This window comes from Ipomoea nil, unplaced genomic scaffold (assembly GCF_001879475.1).
Source record: "Ipomoea nil cultivar Tokyo-kokei standard unplaced genomic scaffold, Asagao_1.1 scaffold1940, whole genome shotgun sequence".
Lineage (NCBI taxonomy): Eukaryota > Viridiplantae > Streptophyta > Magnoliopsida > Solanales > Convolvulaceae > Ipomoea > Ipomoea nil.
The window spans coordinates 1,239,716-1,260,844 of NW_017618368.1; the positions used below are offsets into that span (position 1 = coordinate 1,239,716).

The 21,129-nt window shown below is 35.6% G+C and overlaps 2 protein-coding genes across 3 annotated transcripts; one reads left to right on the forward strand and one right to left on the reverse strand.

The window, feature by feature from the left end:
- Positions 1-8,683: 8,683 nt before the first annotated feature.
- LOC109146858 (uncharacterized mitochondrial protein AtMg00810-like) lies at positions 8,684-9,448 on the reverse strand. Its single transcript, XM_019294529.1, has one exon. The coding sequence runs from the start codon at positions 9,446-9,448 to the stop codon at positions 8,684-8,686; it is 765 nt and encodes a 254-aa protein (XP_019150074.1).
- Positions 9,449-11,227: 1,779 nt separating this feature from the next.
- Positions 11,228-14,174, forward strand: LOC109146877 (nuclear transcription factor Y subunit C-9-like). Of its 2 annotated transcripts, none has more exons than XM_019294546.1 (4): positions 11,228-11,340; positions 11,645-11,697; positions 12,796-13,631; positions 13,886-14,174. In XM_019294546.1, the coding sequence occupies exon 3, from the start codon at positions 12,839-12,841 to the stop codon at positions 13,604-13,606; it is 768 nt and encodes a 255-aa protein (XP_019150091.1). In that variant the 5' UTR covers positions 11,228-11,340; positions 11,645-11,697; positions 12,796-12,838; the 3' UTR covers positions 13,607-13,631; positions 13,886-14,174. The 2 variants fall into 2 exon arrangements, with proteins under 2 accessions (XP_019150091.1, XP_019150090.1); XM_019294545.1 differs by having other exon boundaries at positions 11,229-11,340; positions 11,645-11,704.
- Positions 14,175-21,129: the final 6,955 nt, after the last annotated feature.

Here is a 21,129-nt window from a genome sequence, read left to right on the forward strand (position 1 = left end):
TCCATAATCTTTTAATTGTTGTTTCATCCATAGAATCTGTGCGCAACAACTCCCTGCAGCGATATATTCGGCTTCGGCTGTGCTTGTTGCAATGGAGTTTTGCTTCTTGCTAAACCATGAAACTAACCTTCCCCCTAAGAACTGGCATGTTCTTGAGGTACTTTTTCTATCAATTTTGCATCCTGCAAAGTCTGCATCTGAAAAACCGGTTAGTTCAAAATTTTCTTCTTTAGGATACCATAATCCAACATTAATGGTTACTTTAAGATATCGGATAATCTTCTTGACGGCAAGTAGATGACTTTCTTTTGGCTTAGATTGGAATCTTGCACATACACCCACTGAGTAAGATATGTCGGGTCTACTCGCAGTGAGATATAGTAAAGATCCAATCATTCCTCGATATTGCGTCTCGTCAGCATCTTTGCCTTCATCGTCTTTGTCTAATTTGACTGATGTGCTCATTGGAATTTTCACTGAGCTCTTTCCTTCTTGACCGAATCTCTTAATGAGATCTTTGGTGTTTTGGCCTGATTTATGAATATTACTTCCTTCAGTTGTTTTACTTGCAGTCCAAGGAAGTAGTTTAGCTCTCCCATCATGCTCATTTCAAACTTGTTCTGCATGATGAGCTTAGAAAATTTCTCACATAACAATTTATTAGTACTTCCAAAGATAATATCATCAACATAAATTTGTACTAATAATATATGATCATTTTCTTGAATTTTAAATAAGGTTTTGTCAACAAGGCCTTTGGTAAACCCACAACTAATTAAGAACATTGATAGGGTGTCATACCAAGCTCTCGGTGCTTGTTTTAACCCATATAATGCCTTCTTTAGTTTATAGACCTTATCAACATTACCTTTTACCTCGAAACTTGGGGGTTGCTCAACATATACTTCTTCTTCGAGTAGGCCATTTAAGAATGCACTTTTTACGTCCATTTGATAGACTGTAAAATTCTTGTAAGCTGCAAAGGCTAGAAAAATTCTTATTGCATCCAATCTTGCAACCGGGGCAAATGTCTCATCAAAATCTATTCCTTCTTCTTGTGAGTAGCCCTTTGCGACTAGCCTCGCTTTATTCCTAACAACGATTCCATCTTCATTTGCTTTATTTCTAAAGACCCATTTTGTTCCAATCACGTTGTGATTAGATGGTCTCGAAACAAGCTCCCAAACATCGTTGCGTTCAAACTGATTCAGCTCTTCTTGCATTGCTTCAATCCAACTAGGATCTTTTAAAGCTTAATCTATGTCCTTCGGTTCAACCTGAGAAAGAAAACATGAAAATTAGGGTTTCTTGTAATGCGGATCTAGTTCTCACGCCATCATGAATTTCTCCAATGATTTGATCTTGTGGATGATTTCTTAGCCACTTCAAATCTGGTTGAAAGTTGCTTTGAGAAGTAGAGGGTTCGTGTGAAGTGGAAGGATTTAGATTTGCGATTTGATCCATTCGTTGTTCCTCACTATTAGTTCCAACTCCAATCCCAACACATTCCCTTACTTCTTCCCTTATATCATCTTCCACATCGGTTTCTGTTCCGGAGCAGTTTAGATTGCTATTTCCCTACAAAATATCTTCAGAAATTTCATTAGCATTATCTACGTGTTTAGGAACATTGATACCAAATGTTGGAGATTCCTTGCTTTTCGAGAGCTCATCAAATACGACATGAATGGATTCTTCAACCACCATTGTTGATTTATTTAATACTCTGAATGCTCTGCTGGTGGAAGAATATCCTAAGAATATTGCTTCATCTGCACGTTGATCAAATATTCTTAGATAGATTTTGCCATTATTAAGAACAAAACATTTGCAACCAAATGAATGAAAATAACTAAGGTTAGGTTTTCTCCCTTTCCACAATTCATATGGTGTCTTGTCGTGCAGCTTGTAGATTAGACTTCTATTTTGGGTATAGCAAGCAGTATTGATTGCTTCGGCCCAAAAGCGTTTAGGTAGCTCGGCTGCAGCTATCATTACTCGTGCGGCTTCTTTAAGCGTTCGATTTCTCCTTTCCGCAACTCCGTTTTGTTGTGGAGTTCTTGCGGCTGATAGTTGATGCATAATTCCTTGAGTATTGCAGTAATTTTGAATTACGCTATTCACAAACTCAGTTCCTCTATCGGTACGAATTTTGACAATGTTGACTTCCTTTTCATTTTGAAGTTGTTTGAGAAGTTCTGGTAGCTTCTTCTCTACTTCATTTTTCTTGTGGAGAAATACTGTCCATGTGTACTTGGAAAAATCATCAACAACAACAAGAGTATATTTCTTACCACTCATACTTACTGGCTCCACAGAACCAAATCGCACCATATGTAGTAGACTAAGGGGTCTTTGACTTGATTCGTGTGTTTTTGTCTTGAAGGATGATTTGATTTGTTTTCCCTTTTGACATGCATCGCAAATCTGATCCTTTCTGTAGGTGATGTTGGGTAGTCCTTTCACTAGATTTCTCGTCACGAGCTTGTTAATGGTTTTGAAGTTGAGATGACTCAACTTTTTGTGCCATTCCCAACCCACATTGATTGAGTTGTTTGCTACAAGACACACCGAGTCTTTGCTTGTGCTCCAGTCTGCAACATACATATTTTTCTTTCTTATTCCTTCAAGAACAATTTCGCCTGTGGATCCGTTCTTCACTTGACACTTGTCTTTGAAAAACTCTACAAGATAGCCTTTATCGCAAAATTGACTTGTGCTCAGCAAGTTGAATTTTAATCCTTCAACATAGGATATGTCTTCTATTTTTAGACCATTGCGGGATACTGTTCCTATTCCTTTAGTTGTACCATATCGATCAATTCCTCCAAACACAACTTTTGGTCCTTCGATATATTTAAAATCCACAAGACTAGATTTATTTCCAGTCATGTGTCGAGAACATCCACTATCGAAGTACCAAATTTCCTGCAAACAGTTTACGCATTTTTAGGTACCCAACTTAATTTGGGTCCTTGAGTGTTAGTCCTTTTTGGTATCCAAATCCACCTAGTTCTTACTGATCCAAGATTAGGTGATTCGTAACCATTGAAAACATTATAATCATACCTAATTTTCGAAAAAGATTTTCGTGCCGGGTTTTGAAAATTGACTCGATCTTTTGGCACTTGGGAAGAGATTTGTTTGAGCCTATGGAAGGCATTAAATCTGGATTTTGTCCATGGTTTAATTTCATCAAACCAATCTTGTTCAGAGGGATAAAGTCTCCCTGCCCCAATCCTTGGAGTTCTTCCCGTTTTCCTATGAGGACTTTGTGCACTTGACTCATTGGTATGTTTCCATTTAGGAACAAACTTTTGCCTATTATTTGACTGCTTTAGCGAATTGAATTTTCTTTGAGGCTTCGGCCTTGCAGTTATATTTTTGGCATTAGTTTGGTAACCAATTCCTTGTCTCATTGTGATATCTTGACCTTTTACAAATTTTACTACTTGAACTTTATTATTTAAAGCAGTAGTAGAATTAGTCAATTTCTCGGAGGCTTGAGAACACGATGGATCATAACTAAGTCCGGTTTTATCTCCTAAGAATTTTTGCATATTTACCATTTTATCCATTATTTTGGATGAATGAGTAAATGTTGCTATAACTTCCCTTAGGTTGTGTTCTCTCACTTCCCTTGATTTACACTCTTCTTGAAGTCGAATATTTTCGGTTTTCAAGTCCCGTATCTCAGATAGAGCATTTTGCAATTTTTCATTTAGTTGATCTTTTTCAAGAATCAGTTAATTATTGCGTTCCTTGATTTGCGAGTAAGTGTCCATCATGGTTTGACAATCCTTCATCATATGAAAGATAGACTTTTTAGAAAAAAGATGAACTTACAGAATCAAAGGATTTAGAAGTTACCTCATCATCATCTGTTTCGTGTGCCATAAGACATAGATCTTGACTATTTGAATTGCTTGACATGCTCATTCCAAATAGTGCATTATCATCTGTAGAGCTGTCACTTTCATTGCTAGAAGATTCCTCAGACTCACTTGTTTCTAGTGGGTCACTAATAAGAGCTTTTCTTTTATCTTTCTTGTTGAATCTCCTTTCCTTGACTTTGGTTTCCTCCTGCACGGTGTTAGATTGATTTTTGCTTACCTTGGGATAAGGACATTCGGCCATAAAGTGTCCAGGCTTTCTACAGTTGTAGCATAAATTCGAATTGTCCTCCAATGTCTCCTTTTTTTGCCTTCGTGATGTGCTTGCTTTAGGAAAACTTTTGTGATTGTTTTTCCTCATGAACCTTTTGAATTTCCTGTCAAACAAAGCAAAGTTTTCGTTATTTAATAATTCACTATTATCTACTGACCTTGACGTGGACGGTTGTTCAGCAACTAGTGCGTTGTTCTTTTCATCGCGTTCTTCCTCCGTCCTTGACTTCATTTCAAACTCATAGGCTTTTAGATCACTAAAAAGCTTATCAGTTGATAGAGTCTTTAGATCTCTATGATCACGCATGGCAGTGACTTTCATGTCCCAACTTAATGGTAAACCACGTAGGATTTTGAGTGAGATTTCCTTTTGATTAATGTCTTTTCCAAGATCATTAATTTCTCCCAAGATTTTGGCAAATCTTGTTTCCATGTCGGTAATATTCTCGCCACTTAGCATTTTGAAATCCTCAAATTTCTTTAATGCTATGGTGAGTTTATTATCCTTTTCCTGTTCGTCACCTTCACCAATTTGGATGAGTGTCTCCGAAACTTCTTTTGCGGATTGGCATTTTCGGACCTTTGGGAATATCGTATCATCGATAGATTTAAACAAAATATCCTTGGCAATATTATCCAAGTTATTTCATGTTCTATCTTCACAAGTCCATTCCACTTTGGGATTTGAAACATACTGTGGAGTATCACTTGTTTGTACAGAAGCAGTGTTCACTTGCAAGATTTCAATTGGACCATTAGTGATTACTTCTCACATTTCATCATGTAGTGCAGATAAATGTACCTGCATGCGAATTTTCCAATCATCAAATTTTTCTAGAGAAAATAATAAATTTTGGGTAAGAGCCATATCTTTTTTCATCATCTTGATTTTTCGAGATCTGTCTAGCAGTCAAAATTGACTCAAATAGACAACCGATCTGATACCAACTGTTGGTATCTGTCAGAGACAATTTGACCCAAATAGGCAACCCGCTCTGATACCAATTGTTGGTCCCGATAGGGTGGTAGAAAGTCTAGAGGGGGGGGGGGGTGAATAGACTTTCTAAACCTTATCACAATTAATAACGCTTTGGTAATTTCAACTCTAAGTAACAAGATATGAAACTTAGATGCGCAGCGGAATAATTTAAACAACCAAGTGTTACGTAAAATCAAAGAGATATATCACATCCAATATGATGGATATGCTTGGTATGGCTCAAATAATAAGTATGCAAATTTATACCAACATGCATACATGAAAACTACTAGACCCAGATGAATATTTTCGCACAATATAAGATGGGTCAGTCAAATATTCAACATGCAAGACAACAAAATATTTAAGAGATGGTTCACTCAATATGTATGCAATGTCACGTGTGAATCAATGAATGATTCCAAAAGGAATTGTGTCTGCATGCACCTGGAAAGTCACATAACCCAAACAATGAGATAGATGAATAAGACGAATAGTAAATGGGTTAGTATGCATGTAATAATAAATAAAAGCAGTAAGTAAATGAGAGAGAGGCAATTTAAAGTAGTTCAGAGGTGGTGCAATCCTCCTAGTCCACTCTTCTCCTTTCACTCCAAGGAGGAAATTTACTATCTCGTTCACCCAGATACAAATAGTGAATCAAGTGCACACATGCACTTCCCGAGTGTTTTGCACACAGCTACACTCAATCCCGAGTATCTCGCACAAATCTATACTCCCGAGTATCTTGCACAAAGCTATACTCCTACACCAACTAAGTGTCTTGCACCCAGCTACACTTAACACCACCGAGCGTCTCGCACACAGCTACACTCAGCAACCACGAGTGTCTCGCACAAAGCTACACTCACGAGTGTCTTGCACAAAGCTACATTCAACAGGGTAGTGCTTGCACAAAGCTACACTCAACCCTCTTTCTACACACACTAGAGGTAAGATTTAGATAAAACAAATTTCTCTTCTAAGGACTTGAAGAATCTCTCGTGAAAGCTCAAAACTGGATATTTTGAATTTTTGCTTCTTTGTATTGCCTTTCCTTTTCTGGTTCATGTCTTCAAGTCATCTGGTATATATAGCTGAAGAAGCTATATTACCGTTGTAGAATCACTTGATCTTGATCGTCCATCTTTGATCAGCTACACATTATTGCCAACTTGCATTGCGGTGATTTAATGCAAGAGATGGGCTTCTTACAGTGAGTTTGAAAATCCTCTACTGACAAATCTTTCAAAGTCGTATATGTCGGCTCATCAGCTGAATCTTCTCCGAAAAATAATTACCTTATCTTGACGGATTCAAAATGATGAAATCTTCCAAAAGATTTTCTGATGATTCTTGCTTGAGTAAAAATTAGAATTAATTTCAGTTTTGGTCCCACGACTTTAGAGGATCTATCACTTTTGGTGCACAACTTTAAAAGTTTTCAATTTTGGTGCCTAACTTTGTTGTTTTTATCAATTTTGGTCCTTTCAACCAAATTGACGACGAAATATTGCCGGATTTTATATTTTTAGGGGTAAAATCGTCATCCCAAGGAAACATCTTCAATATCTAAACAAAATCACTCTAAAATCATATCTATAGGTGTTTGATCGATGAGAATAATTGAGAAGACGGACAGAAACTAGACACAGATCTATGAGATTTATAGCATCGACGATTGCCAAACTCTTATATTTCTCTTAACATGATTTTTCTTTTGTTTAGATATTGAATATCTTTCCTTGGGATGACGATTTTGCCCCTAAAATGTAAAATCCGGCAATATTTCGCAGTCAATTTGATCGAAAGGACCAAAATTGATAAAAATAATAAAGTTAGACACCAAAATTGAAAAAATTTAAAGTTGTGCACCAAAAATGATAGAACCTCTAAAGTCGTGGGACCAAAAGTGAAATTAGTTCTAAAAATTATATCTTCGTCTATTTCTTCTTCTGAAATGATTTGAGATGCATAGCAAGATATTTAAATGAGAAAGAAGATGTGTAGAAGAATTCACGTGCATCTTCCTTATCATGTCCACAAGCTTCCAAACTTGTAATCAATTTAGCCTTCCATGTGTCCACATTGTAGCATGCACCTAACAAGTGTCATCCTTAAAAAATATGTTTCCAATGAGATTTGAACACAAACCAACAACATATATCTCCCACACTTGTACCACTACACCATATTAACTCATTGGTTAATATTATTGGATTTAATCTTTATTCCCAGAATGACTTTAGTAGCATTTTAGATTAATTCACAAATTAATCCGAGTCTGCTTCTTGGTCGTCCCCTATCATCCCCTTCTTTATCTCTTACTCCCCTTCTTTATCTCTTACTCAAAAATGTAGAAATTAAGTCTCAAACCCATAACCTCTAACTTTAGCAACCTTGTTCTTTATCCACTTCACTGCTTCATCCTTTAGTGTCTTCTAAGGTAAATAATTCTCAAATAGTAACATTCTGGATAAGTATATTTTGCTAAGAATTCGTAGACTTTATGGCTTGACTTGGGACTTAGGCTAATAGACAACTAGACTCAAAAATAAAAGTGGGGAGTTTCTAAAAATACAAATTTGGCTCATCAAAACTATTACATTTTATTCCTAACAATTTTGCTATATGCTCATTTAATTTTTGTTAATATGCCTTTTATTTATTTAATTAAACATTTCCAAACAATAGTAACATTTCTTATTCTAACATCAATAAATTGATAAATAAGAATAAAAATTATAATAATGAATGAAATACATAAAAATACAAAATATTCGTACTTTATAATATTGTTTCTAAATTTGTAATTAAATAAAATAAACGACACATTAATAAAAATTATAGGGGTTGACATTTTGATTTGGTTTCTTTAATTTTGGTTTGCTAGCGTGGTTCTTTTATCCTCAGTTGAAATCTTTTTACAATCATCTTTGTTACATTTTTCTAGAGCAGTTGTCTTCTATCTAATGGAATAGTTGTATACTGTATTGTTGTTGGCGGAATAATATTGTTGTTTATTTGCGGGTCTCCGATTTTTCTAGAATTGTATTACAAAAATGAATTTTAATGTAGAATTGTAGTATGTAATTATTAGGTAATTATACCGTTAAGTGTTGGAATTGTAAAATTGTGTATATATTTCATAATCTCTGTACAAGTAGAAGCCCTATTTATACATAGGCTGAGAGACTACCAGCCGTAGGATTTGAAATTCAAACAAAAGACTAAGCGCCTAACTCTAACAACCCTTATTCATCTAACACTCCCCCTCAAGCTGGAGCATAGATGCCAATCATGCCCAGCTTGTTATAAATATACTCAATCCTGGCTCTACTAAGGCTTTTTGTAGGCACATCTGCCAGCTCATCACCAGTTCGAACATGAACATTAGAAAGTAGCCCTTGTTGAACCTTGTCACGCACAAAGTGACAATCTACCTCAATATGTTTAGTGCGCTCATGAAACACAGGATTACTCAAAATGTGTATAGCGACTTTGTTGTCACACCATAAAGGAACCGGCTTACTTACCTCTACACCAATCTCCCAAGAACATTACACAACCACGTCACCTCACATGCCACATGAGCCATTGCTCTATACTCCGATTCTGCACTAGAGCGGGCCACAACACCCTGTTTCTTACTTTTCCACGACACTAGGTTGCCACCAAGGAACACACAATACCCCGTTGTCGACCTCCTGTCACTCGGTGACCCAGCCCAATAAGCGTCAGAGAAGGCCTCAATGCTCACATGCCCATGATTGGCATACAAAATTCCTTTCCCAGGAGCACTCTTCAAATACTTCACAACTCGAACTGCAGCTTCCCAATGGATTTTTTCCGGATTCTCCATGAACTGACTCACCACACTCACCGGAAAAGCAATATCCGGACGAGTGATAGTAAGGTAATTTAATTTCCCCACCAGTCTCCTATACCACTCTGGATCTTCAAGAGGCTCCCTCTCACCGGCTACAAGCTTAACACTCTGGTCTATAGGAGGCTTGCAAGGCTTCGACCCTAAGAGCCAAGATTCTTCAAGTAATTCTAGCACATATTTCCGTTGTGAAAGAAATATACCTTTCTTAGAACGAACAAACTCTATTCCAAGGAAGTACTTCAATACGCCCAGATCTTTTGTATGGAATTTCTTTTTAAGAAATGATTTGAGCGCATCAATTCCCGTTGCATCACCACCTATGATCACTATATCATCCACATAGACAATTAACAAAACGCTGCCACGGTTAGAATGTTTATAAAAAATAGTGTGATCATAGGCACTACGTTGCATGCCAAACTCAGTAACAACACTACTGAACCTCCCAAACCACGCTCTAGGAGATTGTTTTAACCCGTACAAAGACTTCTTCAACTTAATCAAATAAAAATACACTTTCAAATATTAGAATTGTTTATAATTTAATCTTTAATTTTGTTATCTAAATATATAATAAAAATTTTTATCCGTGTATCGCACTGGTAACTAAGCAATTATTTGCTCGAATTCAATCAAGGATAACATCAGAAAACATATTTGATCCAACCCATTTCATCATTTGCACTATTTAATATTCGTTGTTATAATTATATAATTGTATCGATCTAAATATTTTTAAAATATTATAACAAATCAATTTCGTGCAACGCACGGGTGAAATACTTGTTGAATGTAATTTGAGAAAACTCTCCTAACACATATGTTTATATTTAAATTATTTTATTTTATTTTATTTATATAGAAATAGAATTGTAGCCCGAGATAACCTGGGTTCGATTCCCACAAGTGACGATTCCCTCTAGGCCAGCTTCAGTGCCTCTCGGAGCGAACCGGGTGAACCTGGACCGTTAAACGGACAGAGAAAGACCCGGACCACATTGTGGTTTACATAAAAAAAAATAAAAGAATTGTAGTCAAGCACATTGTTCTCAGATGATACCTCTATGGTTCCCTTTGAGGAAAGGTCACAGGATTGAACCCTGTAATAGAGTCAATAGTGTTAAAAAAAAAGATACTACCTTGTAATAGAGTCCATCTTTATCTTTATCTTTATCTTTATCTTTATATCTTTATCTTTATCTTTATATTAAATATAATAAAGTAGAATCTAGCCACAAAATTTTCCCTCCAAAGTGTGAATGCACTTGGATAGAAACAAGATTATTAGCAAGTATTAATGCATTAATTGTGTGGGTAGATGTATTTATACATATTTTTTTTGAAGTTATTATGTGTATTTATATTTTATAAATTATACTTTATTATTATTATTATTATTATTATTATTATTATTATTATTATTATTATTATTATTATTATTATATCTCTATCTCTATCTCTATTAAAGCATATTGAAGTATGGAAAAAAGTTTATTGTGTTCAAATTTTTTGGTAAAGTTTTATATTTAATATAATTTGTGTATATATTCATTTAAACCTCAATTATAATTAGTTTGACTCCACATATATAAAGAGGATAAATATATAAAATAAATATAGTTCTTACATAAATAATCTTTTTCAAATGAATAAAATTTTGGTGGAGATTTTTGACAAATATTACCTGTTATTTTATTTACAAGTTTTATTTAAATACGTTAGTTATATAATTAAAGTAGTTATTTCAAATTCAAATTCAAATTCAAATTCAAATAATAATACAAGTAACAATAAATTTTAAAATCAACGTAATAATAACATAATTAAACTTTTAAAAATATTAAATATTACATTGTATAGTTATACTTACATTTTTAATAAAACTAATTCTGAGTTCAAAAACTCAAGTACGTTTTTCTGTTCCACAATCATTACTTTCTTTAGTAAATTTGTTAAATTAATAATAGTTCATGCATCGTACGATACAATTACTAGTAGTATTAAAAAAAAAAAAAGGAAATAGAATTGTATTTTAGGAAAAAAAAAAATGGTGGGAATAAGTTTTGGAGGTTTCCGGAGACCGCATTAGAACAAAGTTATAAACTTCAAATGTTGAAGACTTGAAGGTGTGAAGTTTCTGGTGAAAAAAAGTTGTCTGAGTTTTGACTTTTGACTCCCGCTTTTATTAGTGGTCCCTAAAACCCAGCGAGCGAATATTTAGGCCGCGACTATTTATTCGCCACACCAAACTATTCCCACCTTTCAAACCCTAACACCCACTCTCCTTCCATCATCACCCAGCTCAGGTTAGTTGATTTCCACTTCTTTGTGGTTTCACCTGCTCAATTCTTTTCTTTTCTTTCAATTTTCTGTTTAATTTCTCTTTATGAAATTTTGCTTTGTTAATTCTTGTTGATGATTGATTATCTTTCATTAATTTCAAACCACTGACTGCTTTCTGCTTAATTAATCGCGTTTTCTGGTAATTCACGGTGTGGTTTCCATTAATTTCTCATGATCGATGCTTCTTGCTGCTTGATCGCGATTTGCTTGGAATTTCATGGATGATTTCGTTAATTCCTCATGTTGTATTTTTTGCTTTGCCTTCAGTTCTAGCGATAGCTGATCTTGGAGGAGATATAAAGACTATAACTTACATACAGGTAACAGGTATGGCTTTCTCCATTAATATTTTGCAATTATATGGATGCTTGTGCCTATGTATGTTTACAGGTTTTTTGTGTAATTGATAGAATTTGAAATATGATTGCATAATTCTAGGGTGCTTTGAGTATTCAATTTTATTTTATGGAAGTGTAAGTTCCTGGTACTGATGTGCCTAATCAAGCTTGTGTTTGTGTTGTGGCTTTTAGGGGTACATGCACTGTATAGCTTGTGGTATCTTTGTGCTTGAGGCTTGAACTTGGTGTTTGACTTATATTCACTTGTGCACAGAACAGATGAAGTGTTTCTACAGTTTTTAGGCCTATTCATTTTCTACTTTTAGGTGTTTCTGGTGAGAGCAGTACCTTTTGGGTTTAGGAAATCAGTGATTTCATCAAAATGGTTTATGGAACATTCAGAACATGGGCTGTTTGCGAGTAATTATTTTAGAAAGGGTTTCAGTGGTAATTTACAAATCCAAATTCAATTGTGAGGATGGATTAGACATGTGCTTTTTTTCCAAGTTAGCTGTCACAGTATGGAGAGACACTCTGATAATTAGAGGATTTCTGAACCCAGGGATGACTGCTTTTACGTTGAGATGAACTTAGAGTCACTGTCCTCTTTTGGAAATTGAGTGTAAAGCTTTGCCCAATTTCAAGGTTATAGTCAAAGCTGTCCTCTTTTTTCTTTCTTTACTTTAATGGGTGTTAAGAGTTAAGTTATTGGTAAGTCACCCTTATTTCATATCACCAATATAAAAGAAGTTGCATGATATATTTCTTATTTGTATTCGTTGTTTGCTTGTTTCTTTCTATGTAAAAGTTCACGTCTGAAGGTGGAACTTTGTCCTCTGTTCTTTATTTCCTGCCAATATATATATAAGTAATGTTCTCTGTGTTTGCATTGATTTACATTTCTGAAATTTGCATTTTTGCTATTTATATTTGTTTTTTCTTAATCATGTGAGATTTATCCAGCATATTGTTGTACTTTTCTTACAGAAATGACATTATTCTTACTGTTTATTTTGATCCATCTTGTACCTTCTTCTTAAAGACCTAATCAACCACATTACTTTGTTGTACCTGGCTCAGTGACTAAAATATCCAAGTTTCGAAGCTAGTACACTTGCTTGAAATGGATCATCAAGGAAATGGGCAACCACCAGGTATGGGAATTGTGACCAGCTCTGGTGCTGCGATGGGATATGGAGCTCCTTCATATCAATCAAACCAGATGACTGTGTCCATTCCTGCTGCATCTCCCGGTGCTATCCAATCCCCTCAAACCGTTGGGCTTCCTACCTCCTCTGCTCAGCTTGCGTATCAGCACATACAGCAACAGCAACAACAACAGTTGCAGCAGCAACTTCAACAGTTTTGGGCAAATCAATACCAAGACATCGAGCATGTTGCTGATTTCAAGAACCATAGCTTGCCATTGGCTAGAATTAAGAAGATTATGAAGGCGGATGAGGATGTTAGGATGATATCTGCAGAAGCACCAGTTGTTTTTGCTCGGGCATGTGAGATGTTTATCCTTGAATTGACATTGCGTGCATGGAACCACACCGAGGAGAATAAGAGGAGGACACTCCAGAAAAATGACATTGCGGCGGCCATCACAAGGACTGACATCTTTGACTTCTTGGTTGACATTGTGCCAAGAGAGGATTTGAAAGACGAGGTGCTTGCATCTATCCCTAGAGGGACTCTTCCTGTTGGAGGTCCTACTGATGTTCCATACTATTACATGGCACCACAGTCTGCTTCGCAGGTAGGAGCCTCGGGGGGGATGTACATGGGTAAGCCTGTTGACCAAACTCTTTATGGACAGCAGCCCCGTCCCTATATGGCTCAGACAATGTGGCCTCAGCAACAACAGCAACCTCCATCAGATTCTTAAGCATCAATGGACCATGATGAAAGATGTGAGTATTCATTCTATGAGATAATAGTTAGTGCTAGTCAAAATTATAACCGACCTTGTGGGGATTTAACATATTTTACTTGCGTTCAATACCATGATAAATATAATGAAAACACTAGTATATATGCTGTGTATGTATTGGCTTAAAGTTGTTTATCTCATGCTGCTGCAAATTAGAATTTCTCCGATTGACTTATTATCTAGTATCTACACTACAGTGAACTAATCTATACTTCTTCAACACGGCACTTGCAGAATGTACTCTGGGAGGGATTATATGTGTATGCAACAAACAGTATAATGGAGATCTCATTCACCCCAGAATAAACTGCCTGCCACATAATACAACTCTTGATACATACAGGATAACATTTGAAGAACCAAGTGTGTGTTGGTTCTTGTTTTTTAATACCTGTACTGCTGCCTGCCTGTCTGGATGCAATGAATTATGCATTATGCATTATGCACTTTCATTATATTTTCAAAAGAATGCTAAATTTGTGATGTGTTGTGAGTTTGAAGTAGTGCACAGGTTTATCTTTAATTGATGATACTACTACTTTAAAATTTAAATAGATGGGTGGATATATTTAAAAATTTTGGACCATATCTTTAATTAAAACTCATAAATTTGAAGTGAATAATATATCTGAAATTTTGAAATCCCACTTTTGTAAGCCAGATTCCAGAGATAACCATACCGGCAGCGCTAAATTATTATTCACTATAACATACTTAGGGGTAGAGCAGTTGAAACAGGCCGGTGGACCAAGACTCGTCAAAGCCTGTCAATAATATGAGCTTAAGGGAGATGGCAAATTATGCTATGGAATGTGTCTAAGGTGGATACAGTTCCAAAATTGTTATAATTGTAAATATAGAGTTCAAAAATTATAAACATAGAGTTCTATAATTATGAACATAAAGTTATCAACATAGAGTTCTATAATTATGAACATAAAATTCTGTAATTGTGAATATAGAGTTCAATAACTGTGAATATGAAATTCAAAAATTATAAATATAGAGTTTTATAATTATGAACATAAAGTTCAGTAATAATGACATATAGTTTTGTAACTGGGAATATAGAGTTTAATAATTGTGAATATGAAGTTCAAAAATTATAAACATAGAGTTTTATAATTATGAACACAGAGTTCCGTAATTATAAACATAGAACTGTGTCCATATTGTAAGGTGGATCGGTTCCACGATATAACAATTGAAGGGAGATGGGGGGTCACCAAAACCAATCGTTATACCCTGCACCACGGCGCGCATAGTACTGTGCGCCCCGCGCCTCCCAAAACGACGTTGTTTTGGTAAATTATGTAGGGAGTTGACGCGATTATGTGTATTTGTTTATAAATTATGTGTATTTGTTTATAAATTATGTGTATTTATTTATACAATTATGTGTATTTGTTTATACAATTATATGTATTTGTTTATACAATTATGTACATTTTTTTTATACAATTATGTACATACGAAACAGGAAATTTATGTGTATTATGTTAAGAGTTGATGTTTATTATGTTAAAATTCATGTATACAATTATGTGTATTCTAGTATAAAATTATGTACATTTTTAAACATAATTTTTTTTTTAAAGAAAATTAACCGCGAACACAGGGTAGCGAAATTTCTTTTTAAAAAAAAAAACAAATCTGAAACGATGTCGTTTTGCATCAAGGCGCACAATGAAATGCGCGCCCTGATGCAGGATATAAATTGCCCACCAAAACCCGTCAATAATATGGGGGCCTAAGAGAAATCACCCCTTGCCTTAGGCCAATAAGCCTTTGCGTGGGTCGTCGTCAAATTATTGCAATCGTTATACCCTACACCGCCGTGCACATAGCACTGTGTGTTGCGTGCCTCCCAAAACGACGTCGTTTTAGGAGGCGCGGTAGGAAGTTGCTGAGATTATGTGTATTTGTTCACACAGTTATGTGTATTGGTTCATACAGTTATGTACATTTTTTATACAATTATGTAAATTCTTTTTATACAATTATGTACATCCGAATCAGAAAATTTGTGTGTATTATGTTAAAAGTTGATGTGTATTATGTTAAAAGTTTATGTTTATTATGTATTATGTTAGATTATGTGTATTATCTTTTAAAAAGAGTGTATATTTTGTTATATAATTATGTACATTCATGTATACAATTATGTGTATTCTAGTATAACATTATGTACATTCTTGAACAGCGAGTTTTTTTTAAAGAAAAAACTATTGCCATTCACTGGGGCGGGAAATTTCAAAAAAAAAAAAAAAAAAAAAATTAAAACGACGTCGTTTTGTATCTGGGCTCATAGTGCAACGCGCGCCGTGGTGTAGTATATAAATTGTCAAATTATTGTTAGGACCATGGTCCATATAATTGTGTGGATCATGAATATAATGTACATTTTTAATTTACTAAAAGTACATTATTTTTGTACTGAGGGTACAATATTTGATAATATATATAAAATAATGTATTTTCAGTACTCAAATAATGTACTTTTAAAAAATATATTTTATATACACAAATAATATACTTTTAGTATATCAAAAATGTACTTTTTTATTTGTGGTCCATGTAATAATGATTGTGGATCGTCAAATTTTAAAAGTTATAAATTTTATTAAAATAATTTAGATAGTTTAAATGTATATTAATGCATTTGTAATTTGTTAAACACAATAGTAACTAATAAAGTAATAAATCCTAATAATTAATTAAATAATAATGTTAATTCATAAATTAATAACAAATTATTTATACAATATATTTTCTTCGTCTCATTTTACGTGTCAGGACTAAAATTATTTACTATTTAATTTTTCATAATATTAAGCTTAGAATTATGTAAATTTTATATTTAAAATCTACACTAGAAGTACTATTAAACACAAAAAATTTAATTTTAAAATTATAAGAAAATTCTAATAGAAATAAACAAAGAAGAAATAGTTGTAATGGAGATATTGGAAACGGCCCAATAATAGGAACGCGGGGTTCAGGCGTGCATAACCTGAGCATCTCTAATAGAGTCTCAAACCCGGAGCCCGTCTCCGGTCCCAAAAAAATGGGCCATTGACTTAGTCTTACAGTCCACGAAAAATTATATCGTGCACCGCGGTGCATAATTGATTATGCACAACGACGTCGTTTTGTTTAATGAAAAGAAACGGCATCCGTTTCCCGACATTCCGCACCCTTCCGCAAAAAGTAACTCTGTTATTCGGTTTCATTTTATATACACTGCAATTTCGCTTCAACACAACTACAGTTTCAATTCGATATAACTACAGTTTCAATTGATATTTAAAGACTCAAATATGTGAAAATGTTATTTAATTTTATTTTATATACATTATAGTTTTATTAAAACACAATTACATGATTATTTGATATAATTACAGCTTCATTGTATAATATACACTCAAATATGTGAAATGTTATTCAGTTTCATTTTATATACACTGCAGTTTCATTTCACCACAACTACAGTATCATTTTGATATAACTGCCGTTTCATTTGATAATATAAAAATAATACGTGAGGCAGTGTCGATTTAGATATACTGTAGTGTCAGTTAGTAATTAAGAAACGGTGCCGTTTTGACCGCGGTCCACGATATAACGACCCTCAATCCACCAGCCGTTATATCATGGACTGCGGTGCACGTGCACCACGGTCAAAACAGTGCCATTTCTTTAAGTAAAGAAACGGCGCGCCGTTATATTTAACGGAGCGCGCATATTTGGTGTATTAATTATCAACTAACACTACAGTGTATTTAAACCGATACTGCCTCACGTATTATTTTATATATTATCAACTGAAACTGCAATTCAATTGAATGAAGCTGTAGTTGTGTTGAAATGAAACTACAGTGTATCTAAACTGACACTGCCTCACGTATTATTTTTATATTATTAACTGAAACTGCAATTGAATTGAAATGAAACTGTAGGTGTGTTGAAATGAAAATGCAGTGTATATAAAATGATATTGAATAACATTTCACATTTTTGAGTGTATATTGTGTAATGAAGCTGTAGTTATATCAAAATGATCATGTAGTTGTGTTTTAATGAAACTATGGTGTATATAAAATAAAATTAAATAACATTTTCACATATTTAGGTGTTATAATATCGAATGAAACTGTAGTTATATTAAAATGAAACTGTAGTTATATTGAAATGAAACCACAGTGTATACAAAATGAAACTAAATAACAGAGTTACTTTTTGCGGAATGGCGCGAAACGGAGCGAAACAGATGTCGTTTCTTTTCATTAAATAAAACGACATTGTTTTGACGCGTGGTGCATAATCGATTATGCACTGCAGTGCAGAATATAATTTGCCCTCAGTCCACCGTATGGGCCTTGACTTAATCTCGTAGCCCACCACAAGTTTAGCTTAAGAGTTGAGATTTCCTTTGTATAAATTAGTTATGTGCAGTTATTGCAATATTAGGTCTTATTCCCTTACAGGACATCACTTACTATATTCAATATCATTTACACATTCATGTTCCTTTCTTACAATACATTTTTTTTAATCTTCTTTCATCAATCAAGGAAATATTAATTCTATTATATTATCCTTACTATTTTCATTTATTCTTCCCAAACATACTATTTTCGTTCATTGTTATATTTTATGTGAGCTTATTGATCTGTATAATTACATATTAGTTTTCTTACGTGCTTTGTACGAATAGAATAATGCCCAATAATTATTTTTAAATAAGTATTTCAAAGTATATCAATACAATATTATATAGGAGATGTTCATGCGTAGGTAAATAAATGTTGAATTTGTTTATTTAAATCAATGCAAGATAATATATGAGAGATTGATGATAATTGTCACTAAAATAAATGTTTGCAACTTTGTAAAAACGCTAGTCTAAATACTTAATCTAAAAGCGATAGTCTAAATAAATACTCGTACTACTTTTGATTTAAATTTCTCTAATTCTCTTTCGTGTAGCATTATCATTATCTTCATCTTCAGTACATGTCATTTTTTTTTATTGGTAGTGTGTCATGTGCAATTGGGTTACTAGTGGTAGCATAGAGGGATACATCGTGCAATGAGATTATAGTGTAGGAAGGTTTAAATTTGTCATGCTGTGTATATGACTGTGATCTTAGTTTTACTATGAACTCTTTATTTTTACATCGTGCAATGAGGTACGTGTAGCCGCCATAGCCTGCGCCATTCTCCATCGACGGTGTTCGCAGGGTTCCTTACTATTATGTCGTAAGCTGATCGAATCGAGAACCTCCCATTGAGTTCCGGCCCCCAGCCTATTTCATTAGGCAAATGCTCCTCCGCTAGAACGAAGCTTGCGATCCTTTCTTTTGTCGCTGTCGGCAAAGTGTTTTCCAGGCACTCCCACTTCCATCCTCGAGTCTCATCCCAAATGTCCCTAATGTTGGCATAAAGGTCGGGAAGGGGGAGCGAAATACAAAGCTGTTCATACAAAGGCTCTGGCGTGATCCACATGTCCATCCAAAACTTGGTAGTCTTGCCATTCCGAGCAATGCGTGTCAGCCCTTTTTCCAAAATTTCCCAAGCTGCGGTGATGCCTCGCCAAGCGTTCGAGATTCTGCGTCTGCCTAGCGGTTCATCGTGAGCTTCCACAGGTTTCATGTACTTCGTGCTTAGCATCTGTACACATAGGTTGTCCACCTCTTTCTTGAGACGCCATCCTAGTTTTTCCATATATGCCATATTCATCTCGTTGAGGCGCTTAACCCCCAAGCCACCCGCGTCCTTCGCAGTCGTAACTAGCTCCCAATTCGCAAGACTCATTTTGCTTTCTGTTCCGGTGCCGCCCCAGATGAATCTCCTCGTCCTCTTCTCAATTTCCAAACAAATACTTTTGGGAAGGGCTGTTGTTTGCATGTTGTAGATGTGAATAGCGTTTAGCTCTGATTTCGCCAAGACCACCCTTCCCGCCATGGACAAGGTCTTCGCTTTCCACCTTTCAAGTCGCCCTGAAATTCTGTCAAGCAAGTCCGAAAATGTATTGCAAGTAACCCGGTCGTGTAGAGCTGGTACTCCCAAGTACTTGCCCAGATCTTTGGTGCTAGCTATGCCAAAACGACTAGCGATTTCATCAGTAAGTCCAAGATCCGTGTTTTTTGAGAAAAACACCTGGGACTTGCTCAAGCTGTCTTCTGCCCAGACGCCTTGCAGAACCGGTCCAGACAATCTTCCACTACCTCTACCTGTTCGGTCGACGCCTCCGTGAAGAGGACCATATCATCTGCAAAACAAAGATGTGTTAGAATGGGACCATTTGGCGCAAGCTTAATACCTCTCCAAATGTTTCTACCGACTTCGGGGACGATAAATTGGCTAAGTCTTTCCATACATAGCACAAAGATAGCCGGTGACATTGCATCGCCATGTCTGATGCCCCGTTCCGGACTGAAGGGTTCCATCCGCTCCCCATTCCAAATAACTGAAAGCCTAGATGTTCGAATGCATGTCATCATCAGGTCCTTTACATGCGCAGTAAAACCGGCTTGTTCGAGGGTATCCTAAATGAAATTCCAGGACAACCGATTGTAAACTTTTTCAATGTCCAATTTAATTGCCATACAGCCTTTCACCCCACGTTTATCTTGCATGTTATGCATGATTTCCTGGAAGATGAGTACGTTATCCGAGATCTGATGTCCGGGGACAAAGGAGCTCTAGAAAGATCCCACGATCTTAGGAAGAATGAGCTTGGGCCTGTTGGTAATTGTCTTGGTGATGATCTTGTAGCTAACGTTGCACAGACTAATGGGTCTGAATTGTTTAATATTCTCTGGGAACCGGACTTTAGGGATCAGGGCAATGAGAGTGTCCTTTAATCCGTCCGGAAGGGTGTCCGTCGTGAACGCCTCTCTAACAAGACTAAAAACGCACTCTCCAGTCGTATCGCACATGTGTTGATAGAAGCCTGCGTGGAAACCATCTGGTCCCGGTGCTTTGAACGGCTTCATGTCCTTGAGGGCATTATGGACTTCCTCCTTTGAGACTGGTCTATTAAAACACGCCCAATCAATGTCCCGTAAGCGGGGAAATTTGCAGTCATCTGAACATTCCTGTCTCCGTCTGCCTCTTCCGAGAAGAGCTGAACATAGTAATTTCGAATGTGTTCCTGTACCTCATTCCCTCTCGAGAGCCACACGCCATTCTCATCCATGAGCCTATGAACGGAGTGACTTGCGGACCGTAGCAGCTCCGTGGAATAGGCAGTATTTCTATTCCCATAACTTATCCATTCTTCTCTGGACTTCTAGAACCAAATAAGTTCCTCCTGGTGTAAAATGTCCTCCAGATTCTTTCTGAGCTTCAACTCAAGCTTCGCAAGACCTCTATGATAGTTGACCGCCAAGGACTTTTGAATACCACTCAGTCAGGCCATAAGGATCCTTTTGAGTTTAAACACGTTACCAAAGGATTCTTTATTCCAGATG

Excerpts from the sequence above, each read along its gene's own strand:
- LOC109146858 (XM_019294529.1), bottom strand. The coding sequence starts at position 9,448 with ATGCAACGTAGTGCCTATGATCACACTATTTTTTATAAACATTCTAAC.
- LOC109146877 (XM_019294546.1), top strand. The coding sequence starts at position 12,839 with ATGGATCATCAAGGAAATGGGCAACCACCAGGTATGGGAATTGTGACC.